General features: G+C 40.5%; 2 protein-coding genes and 1 long non-coding RNA gene across 6 annotated transcripts; 1 reads left to right on the forward strand and 2 right to left on the reverse strand.

Moving 5' to 3' along the window:
* Positions 1 to 13,670: 13,670 nt before the first annotated feature.
* On the reverse strand, positions 13,671 to 17,233 carry LOC104226149 (uncharacterized). Of its 4 annotated transcripts, XR_710777.2 has the most exons (5): positions 16,616 to 16,693; positions 16,478 to 16,511; positions 15,249 to 15,321; positions 13,999 to 14,046; positions 13,671 to 13,911 (listed from the first exon to the last, which is right to left on the reverse strand). It is a non-coding gene; the product is annotated as an uncharacterized lncRNA (long non-coding RNA). The 4 variants fall into 4 exon arrangements; XR_710775.2 differs by lacking the exons at positions 16,478 to 16,511; positions 16,616 to 16,693 and adding an exon at positions 16,794 to 17,233; XR_710776.2 differs by lacking the exon at positions 16,478 to 16,511 and having other exon boundaries at positions 16,616 to 16,701.
* Positions 17,234 to 17,349: 116 nt separating this feature from the next.
* LOC138879520 (uncharacterized mitochondrial protein AtMg00810-like) lies at positions 17,350 to 18,283 on the reverse strand. The gene is made up of 2 exons (XM_070159137.1): positions 18,196 to 18,283; positions 17,350 to 17,768 (listed from the first exon to the last, which is right to left on the reverse strand). The coding sequence occupies exons 1-2, from the start codon at positions 18,281 to 18,283 to the stop codon at positions 17,350 to 17,352; spliced, it is 507 nt and encodes a 168-aa protein (XP_070015238.1).
* A 5,896-nt stretch (positions 18,284 to 24,179) lies between these two features.
* On the forward strand, positions 24,180 to 24,833 carry LOC138879521 (uncharacterized). The gene has a single exon (XM_070159138.1). The coding sequence runs from the start codon at positions 24,180 to 24,182 to the stop codon at positions 24,831 to 24,833; it is 654 nt and encodes a 217-aa protein (XP_070015239.1).
* Positions 24,834 to 25,405: the final 572 nt, after the last annotated feature.

Raw genomic sequence — 25,405 nt, forward strand, 5'->3', positions numbered from 1 at the left:
TTGCCATTTTGGAGGTTTTTGCAGCGAGAATTGGGTACTCAAGTTGAGTTGAGCACAGCTTTTCACCCTCAAACGGACGGATAGTCCGAGCGCACTATTCAGATATTGGAGGACATGTTGCATGCTTGTGTCATTGATTTCAGAGGGTCATGGGATCAGTTTCTACCGCTTGCAGAGTTTGCTTATAACAACAGCTACCAGTTGAGTATTTAGATGGCTCCTTATGAGGCTTTGTATGGGAGGCGGTGTAGATCTCCAGTTGATTGGTTTGAGCCTGGTGAGGCTAGGTTATTGGGGACAGACTTGGTGCAGGATGCTTTAGAAAAGGTGAAGGTGATTTAGGAGAGGCTTCGTACAGTGCAGTCGAGGCAGAAGAGCTATGTTGATAGGAAGGCTCGGGATGTGTCCTACGTGATGGGCGAGAAGGTTCTGTTGAAGGTTTTACCCATGAAGGGTTTTATGAGATTTGGGAAGAAAGGAAAATTGAGTCCTCGGTTCATTAGGCCTTTTGAGGTGCTTCGGAGGATTAGGTAGGTGGCTTATGAGCTTGATTTGCCACCCAGCTTGTCAAGTGTACATCCGGTGTTTCATATTTCTATGCTCCGGAAGTATATTGAGGATCCGTCTCATGTTTTGGATTTTAGCACGGTTCAGTTGGATGATGATTTGACTTATGATGTGGAACCGGTAGCTATTTTGGGTTGTCAGGTTCGAAAGTTGAGGTCAAAGGATATAGCTTTAGTGAAAGTGCAGTAGAGAGGTCGGACCGTACAGGAGGCTACTTGGGAGACCGAGCGGGAGATGCGGAGCAGATATCCTCACCTATTTGAGGCTTCAGGTATGTTACTTGACTCGTTCGAGGACGAACGTTTGTTTAAGTTAGGGAGGATATGACGACCCGGCCAGTCGTCTCATGAGTTACCGCTCCGTTTTCCCCATTTCTGCTTCTTTATGCTTTGTTTATCCGTGTTATGTGGTATCGGGTTGCTCGGATCGAATTTTGAATGATTTTGGTAAGGTTTGTGACACTTAGTCTCCTTTGAGGAAGGTTAAGTTGGAAAAGTCAACCGGATGTTGACTTGTATGTTAGAGGGCTCGGATGTGAGTTCTGATGGTTCAGATAGCTTTGAGAGGTTATTTGGTACTTAGGAGCGCGATCGGAATGAGTTTTGGAGGCTCGGAGTAGATTTAGGCTTGAATTGGCGAAATCAGATTTTTGGCGATTTCCGGTTGATAGGTGAGATTTTGATGTAGGGGTCGGAATGGAATTCTGAGAGTTGCAGTAGTTCTGTTGTGTCATTTGGGATGTGTGTGCAAAATTTTAGGTCATTCAGACGTGGTTTGGTTAGGGTTTTGATCAAAAGCGGAATTCGGAAGATTTTAGGAAGTTTGGCTTGAATCCGATGTGTTTAGGTTTATTTGATGTTGTTTGAGGTGTTTTGAAGATTAGTACAAGTTTGAATAAGGTGTTTGGATATGTTTGTGCTTTTGGTTGAGGTCCCGGGGGCCTCGGGGTGATTTCGGATGGTCGACGAGAAGTTTGAGGAATTATTGTAGCAACAGATTGTGTTGCTTCTAGTATTTCCGCACCTGCAGATTGGGGACCGCAGGTGCGAGGCCACATATGCGGGAAAGGGGCTGCAAAAGCGGAATTTAGTAAGGTGTCAAGAAACCTCAGAAGCGGTTATAGGTACCGCACCTGCGATGCCGCAGATGCGGGAATGGAACCGCAGATACGGAAAGTGGTGAGTTAAGAGATTTCCGCAGAAGCGGATGATTTGGGACTTAGGAGCGCGATCAGAATGAGTTTTGGAGGTTCGGAGTAGATTTAGGCTTGAATTGGCGAAATCAGATTTTTGGCGATTTTCGGTTGATAGGTGAGATTTTGATATAGGGGTCGGAATAGAATTCTGAGAGTTGGAGTAGTTCCGTTGGGTCATTTGGGATGTGTGTGCAAAATTTCAGGTCATTCGGACGTGGTTTGGTTGGGTTTTTGATCAAAAGCAGAATTCGGAAAATTTTAGGAAGTTTGGCTTGAATCCGATGTGTTAAGGTTTATTTGATGTTGTTTGAGGTGTTTTGAAAATTGGTACAAGTTTGAATAAGGTGTTTGGATATGTTTGTGCTTTTGGTTGAGGTCCCGGGGGCCTCGAGGTGATTTCGGATGGTTGACGGGGAGTTTGAGGAATTATTGCAGCTGCAGATTGTGCTGCTTCTGGTATTTACGCACCTGCAGATTGGGGACCGCATGTGCGAGGCCGCAGATGCTGGAAAGGGGCCGCAAAAGCGGAATTTAGTAAGGTGTCAAGAAACCGCAGAAGCGGTTATAGGTACCGCACCTGCGATGCCCCAAATGCGGGAATGGCACCGCAGATGCGGAAAGTGGTGAGTTAAGTGATTTCCGCAGAAGCGGATGAATAAACGCAAATGCGTTACCGCAGAAGCGGTAAATAGGGCCCCAGATGTGAATATTCCTAGGCAGAAGGTATAAATTGTGCTCTTCGCGATTTTGAGCTATTTTCACCATTTCTAATTTGGCTTGGGAGCTTTTTGGACTATTTGAAAGAGGGATTTCAAAGGAACTTCATTGAGGTAAGGAATTTGGACCTAAAACTCGTTCCTATGCTATTACTTCACGGATTAGAGCTATGATTAGTGAAATTTAAGGGCTAAAATTGGGGAAACTAGGGCTTGGAAACTTAGACCTTTGCTTGAGGATTTGAAGGACCATTTGAGGTCGGATTTCAGAACTTTTGATATGTATGAACTCGTGGGGAGATGAGGAATATATTAATGAAAAAATTATCAAATTCCAAGACATGGGCCTGGGGGTCGGGTTTTGGTAATTTCAGGATTTTTGGTATTATTTGATTGTTTTCGCTTGGGCTTCGTTCCCTTAGCATATTTTGACAACGTGATTATGATTTTGGATAGATTCGACGTGAGTGGAGGCCGATTCGAGGGGCAAAGGCGTCGCGGAGTAGTATTTTCACCGATTTGAGGTAAGTAACCATTGTAAATATGGAATTGAGGGTATAAACCCCGGTATTTGACTTGTTTTGATAAATGCGGTGACGCACATGCTAGGTGACAAGCGTGTGAGCGTACACCGGTAGGGATTGTGACTTGGTCCATCCCGTAGCGACTATTAAGCCTCGTATTTGATTTGGAATCTTATATTATTCCGTACTTTAGTCATTTATACTGTATTATGGGTTGTACGCCATGTTTGGGGCCTTGTGCCGACTTGTTGAGATCCTTAAGGGCATTTTTACTATTTTTCCTCACTTTACTTGTTGAAAGCATATCCTCAATCATGTTTTACCTGTTTAAATATTTAAAACTGGTTTTATCACTCCACTTTTAATTGTGAGGACTGTTTGGGCTGAGTTCCCTAATTTCTATTATTGTGCCCGAGAGGCTGTGAGATTAATGACTGAGAGAGGTTTAGAACCTAATAGTGAGGATATTATATGTATATATTATGGATCGGGTTGCACGCCGCAGTGATACTTATATAGATCCGGCTGCACGCTGCAGCAATATGTATATTGGATCGGCCTACACATCGCAGTGATATATATATTGGATCGGGCTATGCGCCGCAGCGATATGACGCTTGGGCTGTAGGAGCCCCTCCGGAGTCTGTAAACCCCCAGTGAGCGTAGTCGACTATAAATTACGGATTGGGCTGCACGCTGCAGCGGTTACTATGATTTCTATTATTATAAGATGTTAATGAGCCTGAGTGCTGAGAGTGATTATAAGTGACGAGGGCGAGTTACGAGTGACTGAGAGGCTGCTCGAGAGGCCATATTCTGAGTGATACCTTGCTCGAAGGGCCCAGTTATGATATTTTTGCTGATTTCGCTCTTCCTGTTTAAATAAGCCTCTGTTGGAAAATTGCTAGGTATATGGATTTAAGTGTTTAAACTAAAAATGATGATTTTACGATGAAACTGGTTTTTAACTGTGAAGTTGACCTGTTATCCTGTTGTTTATTTATTTATATGATTTTTTACTACTCGTCACTGCTTTCAAACCTTATTTACTTTAGTTACTTACTGAGTTGGCGTACTCACGTTACTCCCTGCACCTTGTGTGCAGATCCAGGTGCCCGAGTGGCAGAGTGAGGGTACTCAGCTGATCCAGAGTTTGCCGAAGATTACAAGGTAGCTGCATGGCATCTGCAACCCTGTTTTCTCTTTCTTATCTTGTTCTTTTCCGCATTTTCTAGACTTATGTTGTATCAGACAGTCAGTTATGTAGTAGAGGCTCTAGACTCGTGACACCAGATATTTGGGGCTGTGTAGTTTCATGTTAATTTGACTTCCGCATATATATTTTGTTGCTTTGAACGCTTATAATGAAAATTTGGTATTTAAAACCTGTGTTAGAAAATGGTTTTATAAAAGGAATTTGTTGTAGTTAATGGTTTGGTTTGGCTTGCTTAGTAATGTGATAGGCGGCATCATGATGGGTACTTGGGGTCGTGACACTCCGAGACCTGTGAACATAGCAGCAGGTTACCGTGAGTCTCTACTGCGATGACCTGCATAGATACTATCGATCAATACCTAGATCTGTACACAAAAATGTACAGAAGTATAGTATGAGCACACCACGGTGGTGCCCAGTAAGTATCAAGACTAACCTCGGTGGGGTAGTGACGAGGAACAGTCAAGACACCTACTGGTCAAATGAAATGAACAAGATATGATAATAAAATATCGAGGTATAGTTAACGAGTTAATACCAACAGCGGAGAGAAATCAAAATGCAAACAGCAGGAACAATAAGGGAGAACATGGGTAGTAACGAGCGATAACCAAGTAAAGCAGATAATCAAGTAAATCGGATAACCAAGTAAATCAACACTGACATAACAAGAACAGAGACAAGTAAGAATATATCCAAATAAAGAAAACAATGCCAACTAAATCAATCACATCATGCCTAGTACACAATCCTGACCATCTCAACCCTCGATTCCTCATATCATAATCTCGACTTCCGAACCTTCAGCACACACGGCACCTTGTGCCCCCATATTTCATTTTTCTTTTCACTTTTAACAACAAAATCCTCATGATATACAATACATAACGTCCGTACAATGCACTCAATATGTCCAAGAAGTCTCATTTACCTAATATAAGTAAAACTGCAATTTCTAAGATAATTAGGAAACGCTAGTGAGAAAAGATGAAGTTGTTTCTTTGGAAATCCTTTGAGTAAAGAAAGTACCCCTTTTTAATTTAAAATACAACATCGAAAGAATTATTATCTTTAACAGGGGAGTTAATAACTTAAAACTTAGTAGAAATTCTTTTTTAAGAAAAATACAACCTCAGACGGTTTAAAGGGATATAATTAAAAAACTAATTGAATTAAGGATGTAACAATTATTGAAGTTTGAAGTATTGGAACGTATAATATATATATACGGTGAGATATTGAAAACATTGTGGGTTCTAACACAAAGGATCACATCAATAAAAGAATTAAACAGTTTAAACATTTGAATTGATAACAACAAATAAACACAGCAGCAGAAAGTGCACGTCATCACCCTTCGTCCTTTTACTCTCCTTCTCACCATAAGAATCAATATTCACTTTTATTCTTTCTTGTTGAGGCGTGCAACCCGATCCCAATTATATATTTCTGTTGCGGCGTGCAGCCCGATCCAAAACATATAGTCTTGTTGCAGTGTGCAACTCGATCCATATAATATTGTTGTGGCGTGCAACCTGATCCATATAATATTGTTTCGGCGTGCAACCCGATCCATATAATATTGATGTTGCGTGCAACCCGATCCATATAATATTGTTGTGGCGTACAACCCGATCCATATAATATTGTTGCGGCGTGCAACCCGATCTCAATATACAAATCAACACCAATCACGAAAGAATCCCGACAAGGGAATAATAAGGAAACAACAATATCCCGGCAAGGGAGTCAACAACAAGAATAAAACACGTCCCGGTAAGTGAACCAACAGTAATAATTAAATATGTCCCGGCAAGGGAATCAGCTATAACCAAACTTGTACAAATAATTAACTTCACAATGAAACCTCAACTACACAATAAGACATAATAAGCACGTGATAACTACACCGACAACCACAACAATTGGACATGTAACCTATTTACACGAAGTCATTGAGGAACTCACAACCAATAAGTATCAAAACAATAAGGAAGGCAATCACTTCAATTAAGGAAATTTAGGGTCAATGTAACACGTAAGAATTAGAGGAAAACTAACAACGTCATATGGAGCATATAGAGGCAATTTAAGCAACTAGGAAACCCAATCATAACAGGATACTTTCTACATAAGGACCTAAGAACCCTAGAGGCAAATTTCCCACAAATAAGTCCGAGCACACACTCGTCACCTTGCATGCATGGACTACAATTAGCATAGAAGACTCAATTCCTAAGGGGAAGTCCCCCCCACAAGGTTAGTCAAGATACTTACCTCAAAGGCAACAAACCGATACTCTAAAATGTACTTCTCGGGTGAAAAGACCTCCGGACGGCTCAAATCTAACCAAATTAACTTCAAAGCACAAATAAAATACATAAGAAACTATTCCGAATCATAAAGTCTCAATCTTTAACAAAACCCAAAAATTGATCCAAAAGTTGGCCCTCGGGCCCGCGCCTCGGAACCCGGCAAATTTTACAAAAATCCAAATACTCATTCTAATATGAGTTTAACCATACAAAATTTATTAAATTCCGATACCATTTGGCCCCTCAAATCACGATTTTTCATTTTAGGAATTTTCTTCAAAAACCAACACTTTACTCAACCTAAATCACAAATTAAACGATAAAAATATGGACAAATTCATGGAATATAATCAATTCTAGGTGAAGAACACTTACCCAATCGTTTTGCTTGAAAAACCCACAAAGAATCTCCCAAAATGTTAAAAATGGCCTAACCCTCGATTTGGAAAACTTATATTTTGCCCAGATATTAAAGCATCGAGAACACGGAGGAAGTATCGCGTTCGCGAAGAAGAAAAATGAAGGTTGCCCAGATGTGTTTTGCGAATGCGATAGCACGCACGCGAACGCGAAGAAGGAAAATATTATGGCCCAGAGATTGCTCTTCGCGAATGCGTGAGCTAGCACGCGAACGCGAAGAGTGGAATTGCATAGCTACGCGAATGCGTGAGGGGGACGCGAATGTGATGAGGGATAAATCAGAGCTTTGCAAACGCGAGGTGGTGTTACGTGAATGCGAAGAAGAATTTTCACGTGGTCAACAACAAAGCTTCGTGAATGCGAAAGGCTGTTCGCGATCGCGAAAGAGGATACCAGAAGCAGAAAATAGCAGTTCAAAAATAAGGGAAAATGACCCGTAGCCCATCCGGAGCACACCCGAGGCCCCCAGGATCCCGTTCAAACACGCAAACAAGTCATATAACCTAACACGGACTCACTCAAGGTCTCAAATCACATCAAACAATGCAAAAACATCGAATCACACCAAGAATCGAACTTAGGAACTTTCAAACTTTCTAACTTCCAAAACTCGTGCCAAAACCTATCAATTCAACCCGGAATGACGCCAAATTTTGCAAACAAGTCCAAAATGACATAACGAAGTTGTTCCAACTCTCGTAATCACATTCCAACCCCGATGTCACAAAAGTCCACTATGGGTCAAACTTCTTCATTTTCCAAACTTCAACTTTTCCAACTTTCGCCGAAACACCTCAAATTACCCTATGGACCTCCAAATATGAATCTGTAGGTGTGCCTAAGTCCAAAATCACCATTCGAAGCTGTTAAGATCACCCACGACCCATTCTGGGGTTGTTTACCCAAAAGTTCAATTCCGGTCAAATTCTCATCGTTATAACTTCCAAAGCTAGTTTCCTTCTTCCAATTTGACTCTGAATCATCCGTTAACTGAATTCAACCATGCACGCAAGTCAATACACATATTATGAAGTTGCTAGAGACCTCAAACTGCTGAATCGGGCAAAATTACTCAAACCAACCAGCGGGTCATTACATATTTAGTCGTGGTATGTTCAGAAGGCGGCATCCCCTTGATGGAGTTTGAGGTGGGGTACGATGCTAACCCGTCCACATAGGTAGAGCCGGTCACCATGACCAACCCATGGATAGATACTCTAGTTGTTATGATTGACCAACAGGCTACTGCGACGAGGAGTCAGAATCCCGAGGTTGTTGTTGCTATTTTAGGCGGGCCTTCATCTTTCGGATCGGGTCGTGCTTCTTCCTCTGCCATAGAAAGGGGGAAAGGCATTGTGGTTGATGACTAAGAATCCGAATCCAATCTTGATCATGATGATGTCAGGATGTTCGAGGAAGGCCTTACTCGTACGGTGGTTCATGCGGGAAGCCCGACTCATATACTTGAAATCCCGTAGGAGATTAACCTTCTGGGAGATACGAAGGACTTGGTACCATAGTTTGAACTTTTGTGCTCTACCGCCGAGTGTGAGGCTCTTCGGTACGTCTGCGGTGTCGATTTGATGCACGAAGTGGCTGTTATGGGCATGAGGGTAAGTTTTTCCTCTTTCTTTTTGCGTTCCTTTTATCTTTGGTGGCCTTGGCCTTTACTAACTCTTTTCGTCTTCCAGACGTACATGGTGGAAATTGAAAGTGCTCACAGGGCCAACACCCGGGCCAAAATTTTTTTGATGATGTTGGAGAAGTACCGGCGCTACCGCAACAAGTACCGTGAGATGCATGAGCGGCTGAGGACGAACGCTGGTGATCGATCTCTTGGTAAGGAACTGGAGAAGAGGGATCAAGAGATGATGCAGGCTATTCGCAGGAATAGTGGGCTCGAGGAGCAACTTCGTGTAAAGGACGAAGAACTTGAATTGGGCAAAGGGGTCATCGCAGAGTGTGAGCACCTTCAGGTGAAGGTGCGGTCGATGCAATCCGAAATGGATCAGAATGCCATCAGGGTCAAGGCGATGAGTGCGGAATGGATGGGAAAGTTAGTCGAGATGGAGAGAAAGGTTTCCTGATTGGAGAGTGTCGAGAGTGCCTGGGCGTCAGCTTTGGCGAGGGCGGCGGCTCCGTGTCCTTCAATCCGAGCAGGAATCTGAGAGGGCAATGACAACGCTTAGGGAGGTGAGGCTCGAAGAGCGTATTGGCAAAATTAATCGGGAAGCTTCAACCTTGGGAGATTGGGTCGCTATTCTTAAGGCCGAAAAGGCACAATTATTGTCCTAGGTCGAATCTTCCTCTGCCGTTGTTCCCTGCCATTTGCACGAGCTCTAGGTACATGCCGAAGCCCAGCGGCAAATATATAAGAGTTTATGGGAAGCGAGTAATGTTTTTGAGGCCGCTTATGAAGGAGCTTGGGCGAAGGAACGAGAGGCTCATTCTAACTGTGGATATGATCCTGCGACGCCGGAGGCCGATGAGGATGTTGATGCTGAAAAGGGACTTCCTGGAGATGGTGATGAGGAGGAAGGCATTGATGACGCTGAGTGAAAAAGTTGTTATCTTTGTTTGTGTTGTTGTTTTTCTTTGTTGTTTTTTCTGTTTCTGTGTTTTTTTTGTACTGGACCGATTTTAGCTGTGTATAATCTACGACTATTTGCACAACTATTTAAATAAAGGAGCTTTCATCATTGTACGTCTTTTGTATCTCTTCCCCTTTTGCTTTACATATCTTTGGCATGAATTTTTGGATCTTCGCATGGTGGATCCCTATTTTTCAGGGAAACTAATTTTAACAGGACTGAGCGAGACTTCATTGTGAATCCTAATGGAGTCCCATTCAATTCTCCTATTTGGGGCGGAATTGACTTGGTGACTTATTGCTTTAGACAGATCCGTCTTTGACTCAACTGAGTTGATATAATTTCGTTGTTTTGGACGAAGTTAGTCTTGACTTGAGTCATTCGTGCGGGATCAAACTGTCGCTAATTTGGGAGAAGTTGCTTCTCTATTTTTTTTTATCAATTTTTCGATAAGCAGAAGGGAAAAAGGCGCGACGACAACCAATAGCTGCAAAGGCATTATTGGGCTCGAATGAGTTCGAACTCTTCCTTTTGCGATGGCTCTTTTCCGTAGGGATGTTTTTTTGAGCTAGCATCGACATACTATCCCGTTATAATTTGAACAAGGTCGATCTTCCCTTTTCATTTGGCGATGGTTTTTGGCCGTAAGGATGCTATTTAGAATTATCGTCGAAATATTGTCTTGTTAGGACTCGAACGAGGTCGAACTTTTCATTTTGGTGATGGCCTTTGGCCGTAGCGGTGTTATTTCAAGCTGGTCGAAATATTAACCTGTTGCAGTTCGAGCGAGGTTGAACTCTTCTCTTTTTTTTTTGACGATGGCCCTTGGCCGTAGAGGTGTTATTTCTAGCTAGTCGAAATATTAACCTGTTGCAGTTCGAGCGAGGTCGAACTCTTCTCTCTCTTTTTTTGGCAATGGCCCTTGTCTGTAGAGGTGTTATTTCGAGCTTGTCGAAACATTAACCTATTGCAGTTCGAGCAAGGTCGAACTTTTCTCTTCTTTTTTTTGGCGATGGCCCTTGGCCGTATAGGTGTTATTTCGAGCTGGTCGAAATATTAACCTGTTGCAGATCGAGCGAGGTCAAACTCTTCTCTCTTGTTTTTTTGCGATGGCCCTTGGCCGTAGAGGTGTTATTTCGAGCTGGTCAAAACATTAACTTGTTGCAGTTCGAGCGAGGTTGAACTTTTCTCTTCTTTTTTTTTGCGATGGCCCTTGGCCGTAGAGGTGTTATTTCGAGCTGGTTGAAATATTAGCCTGTTGCAATTCAAGCAAGGTCGAAATTTTCTCTTCTTTTTTTGGCGATGGCCCTTGGCCGTAGAGGTGTTATTTCGAGCTGGTCGAAATATTAACATGTTGCAGTTCGAGCGAGGTTTAACTCTTCTCTTTTTTTTTGCGATGGCCCTTGGCCGTAGAGGTATTATTTCTAGCTGGTCGAAATATTAACTTGTTGCAGTTCGAGCGAGGTCGAACTCTTCTCTCTCTTTTTTTGGCGATGGCCTTTGGCCGTAGAGGTGTTGTTTCGAGCTGGTCGAAACATTAACCTGTTGTAGTTCGAGCGAGGTCGAACTTTTCTCTTCTTTTTTTTGGCGATGGCCCTTGGCCGTATAGGTGTTATTTCGAGCTGGTTGAAATATTAACCTATTGCAGATCGAGCGAGATCAAACTCTTCTCTCTTTTTTTTTTGCGATGGCCCTTGGCCATAGAGGTGTTATTTCGAGCTGGTCAAAACATTAACCTGTTGCAGTTCGAGCGAGGTTGAACTTTTCTCTTTTTTTTTTTTTTTGCGATGGCCCTTGGCCGTAGAGGTGTTATTTCGAGCTGGTCGAAATATTAGCCTGTTGTAATTCAAGCAAGGTCGAACTTTTCTCTTCTTTTTTTTGGCGATGGCCCTTGGCCGTAGAGGTGTTATTTCGAGCTGGTCGAAATATTAACATGTTGCAGTTCGAGCGAGGTCAAACTTTTCTCTTTTTTTATTTGGCGATGGCCCTTGGCCGTAGAGGTGTTATTTCGAGATGGTCGAAATAATAACCTGTTGCAGTTCGAGCGAGGTCGAACTCTTCTTCTTTCTTTTTTTGGGCGATGGCCCTTGGCTGTAGAGGTATTATTTCGAGCTGGTCGAAATATTAACATGTTGCAGTTCGAGCGAGGTCGAACTCTTTTTTTTTTGGGCGATGCCCCTTGGCTGTAGAGGTGTTATTTTGAGCTGGTCGAAACATTAACCTGTTGCAGTTCGAGCGAGGTCGAACTTTTCTCTTCTTTTTATTTTTGGCGATGGCCCGTAGAGGTGTTATTTTGAGTTGGTCGAAATATTAACCTGTTGCAGTTCGAGCGAGGTCAAACTTTTCTCTCTCTTTTTTTTGAGAGTTTCGGGTGTCCCCTGGAGGAGCCCCGATTGGGCTCTCGGGGAGGTTTTTATCGAAAATTTGGTCGATAAGAACAACTTATCACGTATTGGAAGTTGGAACCTCATTCAATAGCGCGGATCCAAAATTTGAAGCTTGTGAATTTTGAACTGAGAGAATGAATTCTAAAATGTATATCTAATTCTATTGATACTAATTCCTCGCACATATATATAGTTGGACATCAAGATACTGAATTTGACCTAACTCGTGAACCTATTATTAGATCCAACATTGCATGCGATTATTTGTTTACTAAATGCTTTTAAGCTTTACATATACCCAAGGTCTTGGGAGATTTGCTAGCTGAACAATTCTTGCAAAATTTCTGTGAAAGCCTCCAGAATAACTGCATGGTGGTTTCTTGAATTAAGGCTCATAAAGCAAATCAAAAGTTGTTCTAAGTCCTCTGCTTCAACCATCTTGTTTTCCGTTATCATTTCAATCATAGATTTCTTGAAATCTTCATAGGGATATGCTGATATTTTCACTATCACAAAGTTCTCATTGACCTCCTTTGTCTTCTTATCATTACCATCTTTGAAATTGTTCGAAATGTAACTTTGTACTCTCCAAATTGTTATGTTGTTGTTCTTCTTCTTTTTTTTCTGGTCCTAAGAGGGTTTAAATGATAATAATCCACGTCAAAGGAAAAATCTGAGCTCGAAAAAGAAATAAGGCTTTCAGTTTCTTCATTATAAGGCCCAAATTATTTACAAGTGGGATGATTTGGGGTTGAGGGAGGCGGAAATGGGGAGTTTGGATATGGATCGAAGTATCTACTTGCTAGAACTTACAGATTTGGGAAGGAGAAGAACCCTAATCCAGAGAAGAGTACAGTTGTAGGAAGTTGATAGAGACGAGAAGAAAATGAGAGAATGGAAAATATGTCATTGATAATCACTGTACAGTTGTATATATATACGGTCTAAACCATCACTTAATTAACCACTTCCTAACCTCCTAACTAACTTCCTTCTACCGTGGTCGACTAACTAATTTCAGTTATTATCCAAATGACTAAGCTACCCTCACTCTCATGTTATTCCTTTTGCCTCAACACTTCTCCTCAAGCTAGGTGGTATGAATATATCAAGTAATCCTAGCTTGGACAACAAGTACTCATATTGCATTATGGTTAGGCCCTTAGTTAGTACATCTACTAACTGCTCCTTGGTTGCCACATACTCTGTCTTCACCAACCTTTGCTGTATTTTTTGTCTTATGAAGTGACAATCAATTTTGATGTGTTTGCACTACAACAAAAATGACCTTTAGCGGCAATAAAAATACTTATTAGCGGCAATACAAATGGCCGCAAAAACCTTTACCGGCAATTGATTATTGGCCGTTGTTGCTGGCGTCGGTAAAGGCTTCAGCGGCCATTAGATCGAATGCTGGTAAAGACCCCTATTATGGCCAGTAAACGTGAATACGCTTTAGCGGCAATTATTTACCAACAATTACAACTGCCACTAAAGCGCCTAAAAAATTTGGTATATTACACATTTTGTTGCTTTTATTATTGTCGCTAAAGACAAATTAAATTGTTGGTAGAAGAAACATCATCTAGCGACAATTGTGATTGCCACTAAACTATCCATGCATTCATCTTCTTTTAAATATTTAAGGACTTTTGTTATGACCGGTGTAAAGTTATTTTACTACCATATCGGAAGACATTTTAATAACTTTTCTTATTGTAATTGAAAGCAAATAATAATAATCCATTTCAAAATGAATAATGCACTTCATTCAATTTACATCAAACAAAAACAATTACTAATTCACAAGTTCAAAATGTCGACAATATGATAAAGAAGCTAAACTATTTGAATCTAATTCCTAGTGTAAGCTTTTGATAACTTTGTTATCAAATGGCTATAAGCCCTACGAAATTCGCGTGCCCTTGATCATAATGAAGGTTGCCATATATCAAATTCCTGAATATCAAAATGTATGACCTGAAATGATATAATAAAACTAGTATCAAACATACAACCATATGTGAAATTCTTCAACTGTCAAGAAAATAATTATGTGATATTTACGTGTCCATAATAGCAAATACCAAATTCCTGAATATCAAGATGTATGACCTGAAATGATATAATAAAACTAATATCAAACATACAACCATATGTGAAATTCTTCAACTCTCAAGAAAATAATTATGTGGTATTTACATGTCCATAATAGCATATCCTTTCCCTCTTCCTTTGTTCTTTCAATCTTTATTATCAACTGCCAAACTCTAAAAAGAAATATATGTTTTGGCATGCTTACATATTCTCAAAAGTTAAGAAGAGAAAGGCTTCTAAATAGTTGGTAAAATTATCATAATAGACAACTTTTAAATAGACAGTAAGAAACAAAAAGGAAAGTTAAAATTGGAACACCAATGCTCACCTATTGACAAAAACTTTTCTAACGTATTCCTCTTTGTTGCCCTCCCAGTGATTAAGCAACTAAATTTCAGTATGGATAATCGGAAAAAAGCTGCTCAATTTATTCTAGGCAGGATTATTATCAGTATAAAGTGGTAGATAAATTCAAATAATTAACTGCATCTACATTCGAGAAGATAAAGAAAACTAAAGGGAGCCTATACACAGATTTATTGCTTCAGCCATGTAATAAAATTTATAAATTAAAGAAGCCAAGAATGTCTACGCAAAGCAGAGGGAAGTAGAAGTCAAGATTTAATAGATCAAAGTTTGCAACTCATAAGAACTTTGTACGAATGTAATTTAACTGTCGATTGTTGTCTATATATTTCACATATACCTACTTAGATAATATGCTAAGTTAACAGATACAACTTCCCAAATGCTATAAATGATGAGTATCCTTTCTCTTTTGACATTTCTTAATTAGCTTGAATTGTGTATATATCTTCCTTCACAATTGTACAAAATATTAAAATGTATTCTATTCTAGTCTTAAAATTTTTATAACTGGGCTAAGAAATGCTTCATCAAAAAATGGCCCTCCATTCCATTGTTATGGGTCCCAATAATGGTCCAGTAGGTATCATAATGGGAATAAGAAATACTATGAGCATTTTGTATTATTGGAACTTTATTACCATATAGGTTTGTTAAATCAAACAAGCCAACTTAAACTCCTTAACGTGAACTGATCATAATCTACAAGACAATGTATTTTTCAAGGCCTTATCAATGAAACATTCCAAAGCGTCATATCATCAAGATTTCTTTGAACCCTACTTCATATACGAAATAGTAACTAAAAGATATTAAAATAGTTCATTGAACTTTGTGACTTCAAGAGCACTTACAGGCTAAAAGAGGGACAACCATGACAATCTTCTGCAAATCCCCGTCAGCTTGCATAATCTTTTTAATTTGAACCTGCAAATAAGTAGGAAATGAGATATAAGTATGGTTGTATTCAAATCAAAGAAAAATTTAAATTTTAGAAACAAGATCTTATATGACCTGAAAGCAATTTGGTCCAGTTAAGCACATTAAATTGAAAAGGGAGAATAGTTAACATTCAAATAGCAGCAACGTAATAGTCGTCAAAATCTATCTCAAGAAAACAAATTCTAGCACAATAAAGTTTGAACCTTGAGAAACTAGACAAACAGGAAATTCACGTAAAAACCTCAAACACTTTACCTTTTTATTGAACGTTCATTTTCCACATAAACGTGGCTTGAACAAGTCATATACCTCAAATACTGTACCCTCTCCTATAGACTCGTGATATATTTGATCTTTACCTAATACACTCTAGAGTTTTCTTTGAGATACTAAACAATAAAGTGCTCAGTGATTACAAAATTCAAATGATAGTAAAAATGTTGAATTACTTATTAAAAATAGATAGCTTATTGCGAAGTGTCTTTTTTTGGTCTCAAGAGTCTCCTATAAACTCATGATATATCAATATTTTCAAAGTACACTAGAGACTCTATAGTGTTTTTATTTTGAAGCACTACAAGAAAGTGCTTAGTGGTAGTAAAATTCGAGCGGCAGTAAATAGCCAACACGACCTACCTTAAGTATCTCAATAAACTTTTCTACATTTTTCTTCAAGTATTTTAGTAGTCTTCCTTACACGATGATATCAAAGAATTGCTTGAACTTAATAAGGGATTAACTTGATGAGTATCATGGCATCAAACTAAAAAATAATTGTTGAATCTTCAGTTGCTCTAATTCCATTTCATTGTAGAAAATATCAAATTGTAACATCTTTTTGTCAGTTCTTCCATATGTGAAATGGAGTATGGAATACATATTATTCCACAAAAAAAAGATTAAAATAAATGAAAAGAAATATAGTTACTTAGATACTGAGCATACAAATTTTGAGAGTGAATATGAGTAAATTGATCTGGTGAGGTAAAAGGTCGAACACCTAGAAGGCAGTTAATAACCAAAGGGTACTACTTAAAATACTTTGAAGTGGTCTATGTTTACTGATTTCATCTAGCTACTTGAGCACACAACAACATAAAAGAAACAACAATTTAACATGCTAGTGGAAAGCGGACTTCACTTGTCACAGACATCCATCCACAAATTTGACGCTCCTAGAAAGCAAATCAAAGGGAAAAAAAATCAATAAATACATTATCTTAGAAGAAATTTGCAATTTGAGATTCAAAACTTATAGGAAACGCAAAAATAGAAATACCTAACCAAAATTTTGAAAGACTCATAGTCGCACCCGGATCTACCATCAACAACATTTACCCAAATCGCTCTTCCATCCAAACTCTGTAAGATTTTATATATATATATATATATATATATATATATATATATATATATATATATATATATGAGTGAAATAAATATATCATTTGTGTTACCTGGGATTGGTAGCCACTGACGGTGGGACAGAGAAGACACGAAGCATCGGTGATAGGGGTAGTTGTGATAAGAAGTGTTTGTCATTTCAAAAATAATTTCTAAAATTTAGGAACCTAGATCTACAGAACAGAGGGAATAAGTTTTTAGTGAAAAGTTATTTGGAGGGAAAAGATTAAAATAATAAGTAGTAAAACTTTCTTTACATTAGTGAGTTTCAGTGGCTATTTTTACTGCCAGTAAAAGGGTACTTAATATCGGCCAATGCTCATCTGCCGCTAACATTTGAGTTTATGAAATGATTTAGTGGCCTTTGTTTTATTGTCGCTAATAGATTGCTGCAATAAACCTTTTTGTTGTAGTGTTGGTCCTCTTATGGATGAAATGTTTGGCTGCTATTTGAATAGCTGCCTTACTATCATTGTAGATAGTAACAAGCAACTCAAGCACCACTCCTATGTCTTTGAGCAGACCAAATATTCAAACTAATTCAGCTACTGTTAAGTCAATACTTCTATATTTTGACTCTGTAGAGCTAGAAATGGTACTCTGTTTCTTTTATTTCCATGAAGCTAGTGACTCCCCATACTTGATAAAGAATTCAGTCACTAATTTCCTAGTAAGTGGGCATGCTGCCGAGTCAGCATCACAGAAGGCTGAGACTACTCCCTTCTTTTGGCTTGACAAGAGTACCCCTTGTTTAGGTTGGTTCTTGACATATCTGATCACTCTTAGAGTTGCTTCCATGTGGGATCTCTTTGGCTTCTGCATGAACTGGCTGAGTGTTTGAACACTAAAGGCAATATCTGGCCTTGTTATTGTTAGGTATAGCAGTTTGCCCAGTAACCTTTGGTAACTGTTAGGATCTAGTAATACTGCATCATCTAGATTGCTAGTTACTTCTATATGTTCATTATATTCTTTGGTAGTGAGCTTGACATTTGATTCAAGGGGTGTAGCAATAGGATTTGCAGCTCCTAATCCAAGTTATAATATCAACTTTAATGCATAGTTTCGTTAATGCATTAGAATCCCCGGTTGAGACCTTGCAAAATCTATACCAAGGAAGTATTTCAACTCCCTTAAGTCCTTCATCTTGAGTTCCTTCTGAAGTCTGTTTTGGTTTCTTTATTAAGGACAGATCAGGTCCAGATATGAGCATGTCATCTGCATAGACTAGGATGACAATGGTGTGTCTTCATGTTCCTTTAACAAATAAGGAATGATCATGTTGGTTCTATATGAATCCAAATTGTGTCAATGCCTCTGACAGCTTTGTATCCCATTGCCTTGGTGCATGTTTAAGGCCATACAAGGATTTCAAGAGTCTACAAGCTGGTCTACTCTCCCCCTAACTTTAAATTCCTTGAGGAAGTGGCATATATATTTCATCATGCAAATCACCTTGAAGGAAGGCACTGTACACATCCATTTGATGGATGTGCCAATATTCAGAGGCTGCAACAACAAGAATGGTTCTAACAGTGACCATTTTAACAACTGGACTGAAGGTCTCTTAGAAATCAATCCATTCTTGTTGGCTATAACCCTTAGCCACCAGCCTAGCTTTGAATCTCTCAACCTCTCATGTGGCTTTTTACTTAACCTTGCAACCAATAGGTACCTTGCCCTGTAAGAGTGACACCATATCCCAGGTGTTGTTGACCTCCAATGTTATTATCTCTGACTTCATGGGCTCTATCCACCTTGGGTCCCTGACAACCTCTTTATAATAAGCATGCTCTACAATGGTGGAGAAGGCTGCAAGGTAAGACTAATACCTGGAAGATAAGCCTTGATCGGAGACACGATTAGCAATTGAGTATGGTGTTTTTTTATTGGCAGGCAAAGTGAAAAAGTCCTTCAGCCAAATTGGAGGATGTTTGGTTCTGAGTGATCTCTTTGGTGCGGTAGAAAGAGAGGAGGACTCTAGTGCAGGTATAACAGACATAGGTGAATGTTGGCCCTCTGACAAAAAAGTTGCTACACTAGCTTCAGATGGTTAGTGCAGTGGACTATAGGCATTCTCAAATGGACTGAGAACTGGGGGCACCTCATCACAGAAGGTAGAGGATGAAACATGCAAGAAAATGGAAAAAAGTGTAGACTGAGAGTCTTTGAATGGAAAAATATCCTCTCTAAATGTTACATCCATATTTACAAATAAGGCCTGAGTGGTGAGATCAAGTAGTATGTACCCTTTCTGAGTGTCTGAGAACCCTATAAGTATATCAGGCTTAGCTCTGGGCATCAGTTTATCTATTTCCTATACTTTCCTTGCATTACTCAAGTACCCAAGAATCCTCAAGTGTCCTAATTAGGGCTTCCTGTTATATAATAGTTCAAAAGGTGAAAGGACACCTAGTATTGAAGATGGTAGTCTGTTAATAAGGTAAGTAGTTGCAAGTACACAGTGATCTCGGAACTTGATAGGGATATGAGCTTGAAATCTCAGGGCTCTTGTAACCTCTAGAATATGTCAATGTTTCCTATCAGCTACTCCTTTCTACTGAGGAGTGTAGGAACATGAGGTCTGATAAATGATGCCAAGGTTTTTGAATACAGTTGCACACACTGAATTAACAAACTCAGTGCCATTGTCAGCCCTTGCCACTTGATTGTCATATTGAACTGTGTATGAACAAGAGTAATGAATTGAGGAAGAATAACACACACACATCATATAATAACTTCAATAAGAAAATCCAAGTTATTCTGGTAAAATCATCAACCACTGTGAGAAAGTATTTATAGCCATCAAATGTTGCACTTTTATATGGGCCCCATACATCTATATGAGTTAGATAAACTGCACTTGTACTCTTAATTCTGCTAGCAGGTAAAGGTAATCTAGTCTGTTTAGCACATGGACAGACACAACACTCATTGATAGCATTATTATTACTAGCTAGTTTGACAGGAAATAGTTGTCAAAGGACAACAGTAGACATGTGACCAAGCATTGCCATAGAGCAACATCAGTAGTAGTAGTTGTAGATTTGGACTTTGCACCAACAACTTCTAGGGAGACTGCAGTGATTTTCTTAGTTCCATGATTCTGCAAAACATATAAGCCATCATTTTCTCTACCAATCTCCTTCACCTTGCCATTGAAAAGATACTGAAACACACAAAAGTCATGATAGAAAATGGCAAAGCACTTTGGATATCTTGTCACTTTAGACATTAATAGAAGATTATACTTTATTGTGGCACATAGAAAAGTTCTTTTAAAGTGATGTTGTTTGATATGTGACTATATCCAACATGAGTCACGTATCAAACAAAGGGAGGTGTAGGTTCAATTTCCCTTAGATTCAATTTTTTAATAAAAATGCTCGTTCAAAGATGTTAAAAACATAGAATGTCTAGGTGCAGCCTCAAACCTACGACACTTACAAACCATAATATGAGCTTAACCAGGGGACCAAGAGGTACTCTTTAAAAAAAACGTGTCATAAATTATATATTGCTTCATTTTTGTAGAGTATTAGTATAAATATGTAATGTTTTTTTGCGAAGCGGTGTCAGATGACACAACTTCCTCTCATGTGCATACGCCCCAGAGTGGGGTTGACATCTTTTTCTTTTATTTCTTACTTAGTATTTGACACCTATATTAGGGCCCCGACTAATCTCGCTTTCTTGGATTCTCCCAACATCTCCTTTATTTCTTCAGATATTGAAAGAGTAAATATGAATTTACATAAACTAATGAAATCAGAAAGTTGTAATTATGCAAATGACGATGTTCTTTAGGTATTAGAGAGTCTCATAATGTAACGACCCGAACCGTCGTTTCCTGTTTTTTCGTTCCGTATTCCCCGTTAAATGCTTATTCATATTTCAATATGTGTACTTGGTGAATTTGAGTCAATTCGGATCGAGTTTGGTATGAAATGGGACAATTAGTCTCTTTAAGGAAGAATTAGTTTGGAAAAATCAACCGGATGTTGACTTGTGAGTTAGAAGGCTCGGAATTGAATTCCGGTGATTCGGTTAGTTTCGGGGGATGATTTAAGGCCTAGGAGCACAAACGGAATTAATTTTGGAGGTCCGGTGAAGAAATTAGCTCATTTTGGCGAAGTTAGTATTTTGGCGATTTCCGGTTGATAGGTGAAATTTTGATCCGATGGTCGGAATGGAATTACGAGAATTGTTGTAGCTTCGTTATATCATTTTGGATATGTCTGCAAAATTTGAGGTCATTCGGACTAGTTTTGACGTGTTTCGGCATCGGATGTGGAAGTTAGAAGTTTCAAAGTTCATAGGTTTGAATCCGATGCGAATTTGGTGTTGTGATATTGTTTTGAGCGTTACGAAGGTTGGAACAAGTTTGAACGATGTTATAGGATATGTTGGCATGATTGGTTGAGGTCCCACTGACCTCGGGTGAGTTTTGGGTGGTCAAACGGACTATTTCATCTTTGAAAAAAATTGCATAAATTTTTAGGCTTCTGCTGTGCCCAGAAAATTTCAGGCGCGAGGTGTCCAGTTTGGAAGCTCATATCTTGTAATCTATAAGAAATCAGAAATATTCCAAAACACTAAAGTTGTAGCCCTTACATTCTAGTTTTCAGAAAGTTGAACCACTCGTGATTTGGATATTATCTCAGAAAGTTATGATGGATCGAAAATGGCTGGTAGAGCGATTTCGACAGAATTTACGGATGCGCTTTAGAAGCTCATATCTCGGGATATATAAAGAGTTATATGGTGTACAACCTATCAAATTAAATATCTTCGAGTCTAGTTTCTAAATCTTCAAACCATTTGTCATTTGGATATTTATATACGACGTTATGGGTGTTTAAGTAGAAGGTGTCCGACAAGGGAAAATTTTAATAGGATGTACAACTTGTATAGCACAAGAGCAAGGTACAACTCGACGAAGCACGGGCAGATTCTTTAAACACAGATTTGGCTTATTTCTTTCATTTGGCTTGGATTATTTTGGAGAGGATTTCAAGGGGTATTTCATCAAGCATCAAAGGTGAGTTATTTCTACTTATTTCCAAGTTAAATACATGGATTAGAGCTGAAAACTCAAGTAATTTGTGGACAAAAATGGTGGTTTAGGGCTTAAAACTTAAGAGAATTAAATGGAGATTTGAGGGGTCATTTGAACTCCGATTTTGGTAAATTTGATATGTACGGACTCGTGGCGAGATGAGGAATCCGGTGATGTGAATTTCGTAATTTTTCGAGAAGTGGGCCTGGGGCTCGGGTTTTGCAAATTTCGTGATTTTCGATAATTTTCGAGCCTTTTCGATTGGGTTATATTCCCTTAGCCTATTGTAATGTATTCGTTGTGGTTTTGACCATATTCGATGTGCGAAGAGGTAAATTCGAGAGGCAAGGGCATAGCGGAGTAGACGTTGGACCGTCTTGAGGTGAGTAATGATTTTAAATGATGCACTGAGGGTTTGAAACCCCGGATTGCACAAAATACTGCTATGTTGAGATGAGACACGCATTGTATGACAAGTGCAGGGTCATTTACTATTGGGGATTGTGACTTGGTCCATCCCAGTTGATATTTTTACCGCGTAATTGATAAAGATTTATTATTTTTCACTATGATTGGGCTTATTGCCATATTTGGGCTTCGTGCCAATTATCTAAAATCTTTTGTGAATTTACATCACTATTTTCCTCACGAATTGAAATATTATTTGAACTCAGTCCAATTGAATTATATTATTTTGTGAACTCAGCTACATTTATACTCAACTCGAGATTTAATGATATTTATAATGTTGTTGAGCTGAGCACTATTGTTTTACTGATGCCCAAGAGGCTTATGATTATTTTCTGGACTGATTGAGGCCGAGGGCCATACGTGAGGATATGTTGAGTGATGTGAGGAGGCTTTCAGGCCTCGAGTGTTATATGAGGAGGCTTTCAGGCCTCGTGTGTGATGTGTGAAGGCTTTCAGGCCTATTGATATTGCGCTTGGGCTGTAGGAGCCCCTCCGGAGTCTGTACACACCCCCAGTGAGCGCAGGGTACCCAGGTGAGTTGGGAGTGGGCCCGAGAGGCCGTTGCTTGTGTGTGGTGAGTTGGGAGTGAGCCCGAGGGGCTGATGTTGTGTGCTGGTGAGTTGGGAGTGAGCCCGAGGGGCTGATACTATACTGAGATTTACATATTGAGCCCGAGGGGCAAGCTTTTGATTTATCCTTACTGTGGAAATTATTTGTCTTTACTGTTTTAAAAGAAGAATTATCTGATACTCACTATTTTACTGTATAACTGATTTTACTGCTTGGGATAGCGCTATATTGTGCCGTTATGAGATTTCATGTTTTCAGTCGTTATTTATTTTTATTACTCACTGGGTCGGAGTACTCACATTACTCCCTGCACCATGTGTGCAGATACAGGCAGAGCTGAGTTCGCTCCTGAGCGCTGATTCTTTCCAGACCAGGCGGTGACTAGGAGTAACGAGGTAGCTGTTGACGTCCGCAGCCCCGTTTTCTCCCTTATCTTTGTTATTTATGATAATTCCAGACTTTGTAAAATATTAGTAAACTCTGTAGTAGCTCATGACTTGTGACACCCCGATTTCGGGCTGAGTTGGGAGGGTTTTCCTTGTTCTATCACGTTTATTTCGCATTTAAGATTATATTGCCCATGATTTAGACTTATTCCTGCTAAGTAATTATAAAGAGATGTACTGTTTTGTTGATTGGCTGGCCTTGTCCTCACGAGAGGCGCCATCACGACCGGGTTGGGATTTTGGGCCGTGACAAGTTGGTATCAGAGCCTAGGTTACTAGGTCTCGCGAGTCATGAGCTGGTTTAGTAGAGTCTCGTGGATCGGTACGGAGACATCTGTATTTATCCTCGAGAGGCTGCAGAACCTTTAGGAAAATTTCATATTCTTGGAAATTCTTGTCGTGCGACTTTGTTGGTCCGAAAACTAAATTCTGTTGTTCTATTCTCTCGTAGATGGCGAGAACACGCGCTAATGGATAGGATGGACGACCACCATTGCCACCTACTGAGGCCACCAGAGGCCGTGGACGCGGTCGTGGTCGAGGTCGTGTCGAGGTAGAGCCATAGGGGCAGCATCTGTAGACCCACTAGTTGCCCCGGCTCAGGATCAGGCTCCAGCTGTAGAGACTCCAACAGCACCTGCTCAGGCACCAGCTGTGCCTATTGTTATTCCGGGTCTTCAGGAGGCCCTGGCTCAGATTCTGACAGATGCACTGGCCTGGCTCAGGCAGTTTCAGCCACCACTGCAGCAGCTACTTCACAGGCAGGGGGAGGCAATCAGACCCCCGCTGCTCGCACACCTGAGCCAGTAGTGCAGGGATTATAGACACCAGAGGCACCACCAGTACAGCAGGTTGCCCCAGTTTAGCCGGTTGCACCGGTTCAGGATAATATGGTCCCAGTTATGCCAGACGATGAGCAGCGTCGTCTTGAGAGATTCAGCAGACTTGCACCTCCTACTTTCAGTGGTGCTCAGGGCGAGGATGCCCAAGGTTTTCTTGACAAGTGTAGACGTATGCTGAGGACAGCAGGGATCTTGGAGGCTAGCAGTGTAGCCTTTACTACTTTTCAATTCTCAAGTGCAGCTTTCACTTGGTGGGAGGCATATGAGCAGCGTAGGCCGGTAGGTTCAGCGCCCTTGTCCTGGCAGGAGTTCTCCACTCTCTTTCTGGAGAAGTGGGTACCGCGATCTCAGAGAGAGGAGATGCGCAGGCAGTTTGAGTATCTTCGTCAGGGAGATATGACCGTATCTCAATATGAGGTGAGGTTCTCGGAGCTGGCTCGTTATGCTCCATGGATGGTCCCGACTGATCGGGAAAGGATTAGGAGGTTCGTGGATGGGCTTAATTATCCCATTCGTATTCTGATGGCTCGAGAAAGGATTCTGAGCCATACTTTTGAGGATGCAGTAGATGTTGCTCGCGACATTAAGACGGATTGTCGTCTAGAGAGAGAGGAGCGGGAGGCTAAGAGGCCTCGTGGATCAGCTAGTCACAGTGGCGCTCCGTCTAGGGGCCAGTTTCAGCAGAGTAGAGGTCGTTCTTAAAGGCCTCATCAGTCAGCTCGTCCAGAGTACCGCGGGCCATCTTCAGGTCGTGGTCATCAGGGATTTCAGCAGGGCCAGTCATCACTCAGTGCCCTTCCAGCTCAGAGTTCTTCACGTGCCCTGTCAGTTCAGGGTTCTTCTGCACTGAGTGCCCCAACTAGTCACTCCGGTGCGAGGGGTTCTTTTCAGTCCCATCCTCCAGCATCTAGGGGTTGTTATGAGTGCGGAGAGTTAGGACATGTGTGGAAGCAGTGTCCTCGTCATACCGCCAGTTCATCACAACAGAGGGGTCAGTCCTTATCTTCTGCACCAACTACTTCAGCACCCACCCAGTCAGCTAGGGGTGAGGGTCAGGCAGCTAGAGGCTACCCCAGAGGGGGAGGTCGAGCGGGCGGTGGTCCGGCTCGGTTTTATGCTATTCCAGACCGGATAGATGCTCTTGCATCAGATGCTGTTATCACAAGTATTATCTCAGTCTGCCACACAGATGCCTCTGTCTTATTTGATCTGGGATCTACCTATTCTTATGTGTCTTCATATTTTGCCCGTCATTTGAGTATGCCCTGAGAGTC

The sequence above is a fragment of the Nicotiana sylvestris genome, chromosome 10 (assembly GCF_000393655.2).
Source record: "Nicotiana sylvestris chromosome 10, ASM39365v2, whole genome shotgun sequence".
Taxonomy (NCBI): Eukaryota; Viridiplantae; Streptophyta; class Magnoliopsida; order Solanales; family Solanaceae; genus Nicotiana; species Nicotiana sylvestris.

Bases quoted from the DNA above. Each gene is read 5' to 3' on its own strand.
- LOC138879520 (XM_070159137.1), bottom strand. From the start codon at position 18,283: ATGGTCACTGTTAGAACCATTCTTGTTGTTGCAGCCTCTGAATATTGG. The intron at 17,769-18,195 runs GTGATTTGCATG...AACTTGGATTAG, and splicing joins GTACAGTGCCTTCCTTCAAG to GAGCTGCAAATCCTATTGCT.
- LOC138879521 (XM_070159138.1), top strand. From the start codon at position 24,180: ATGGTCCCAGTTATGCCAGACGATGAGCAGCGTCGTCTTGAGAGATTC.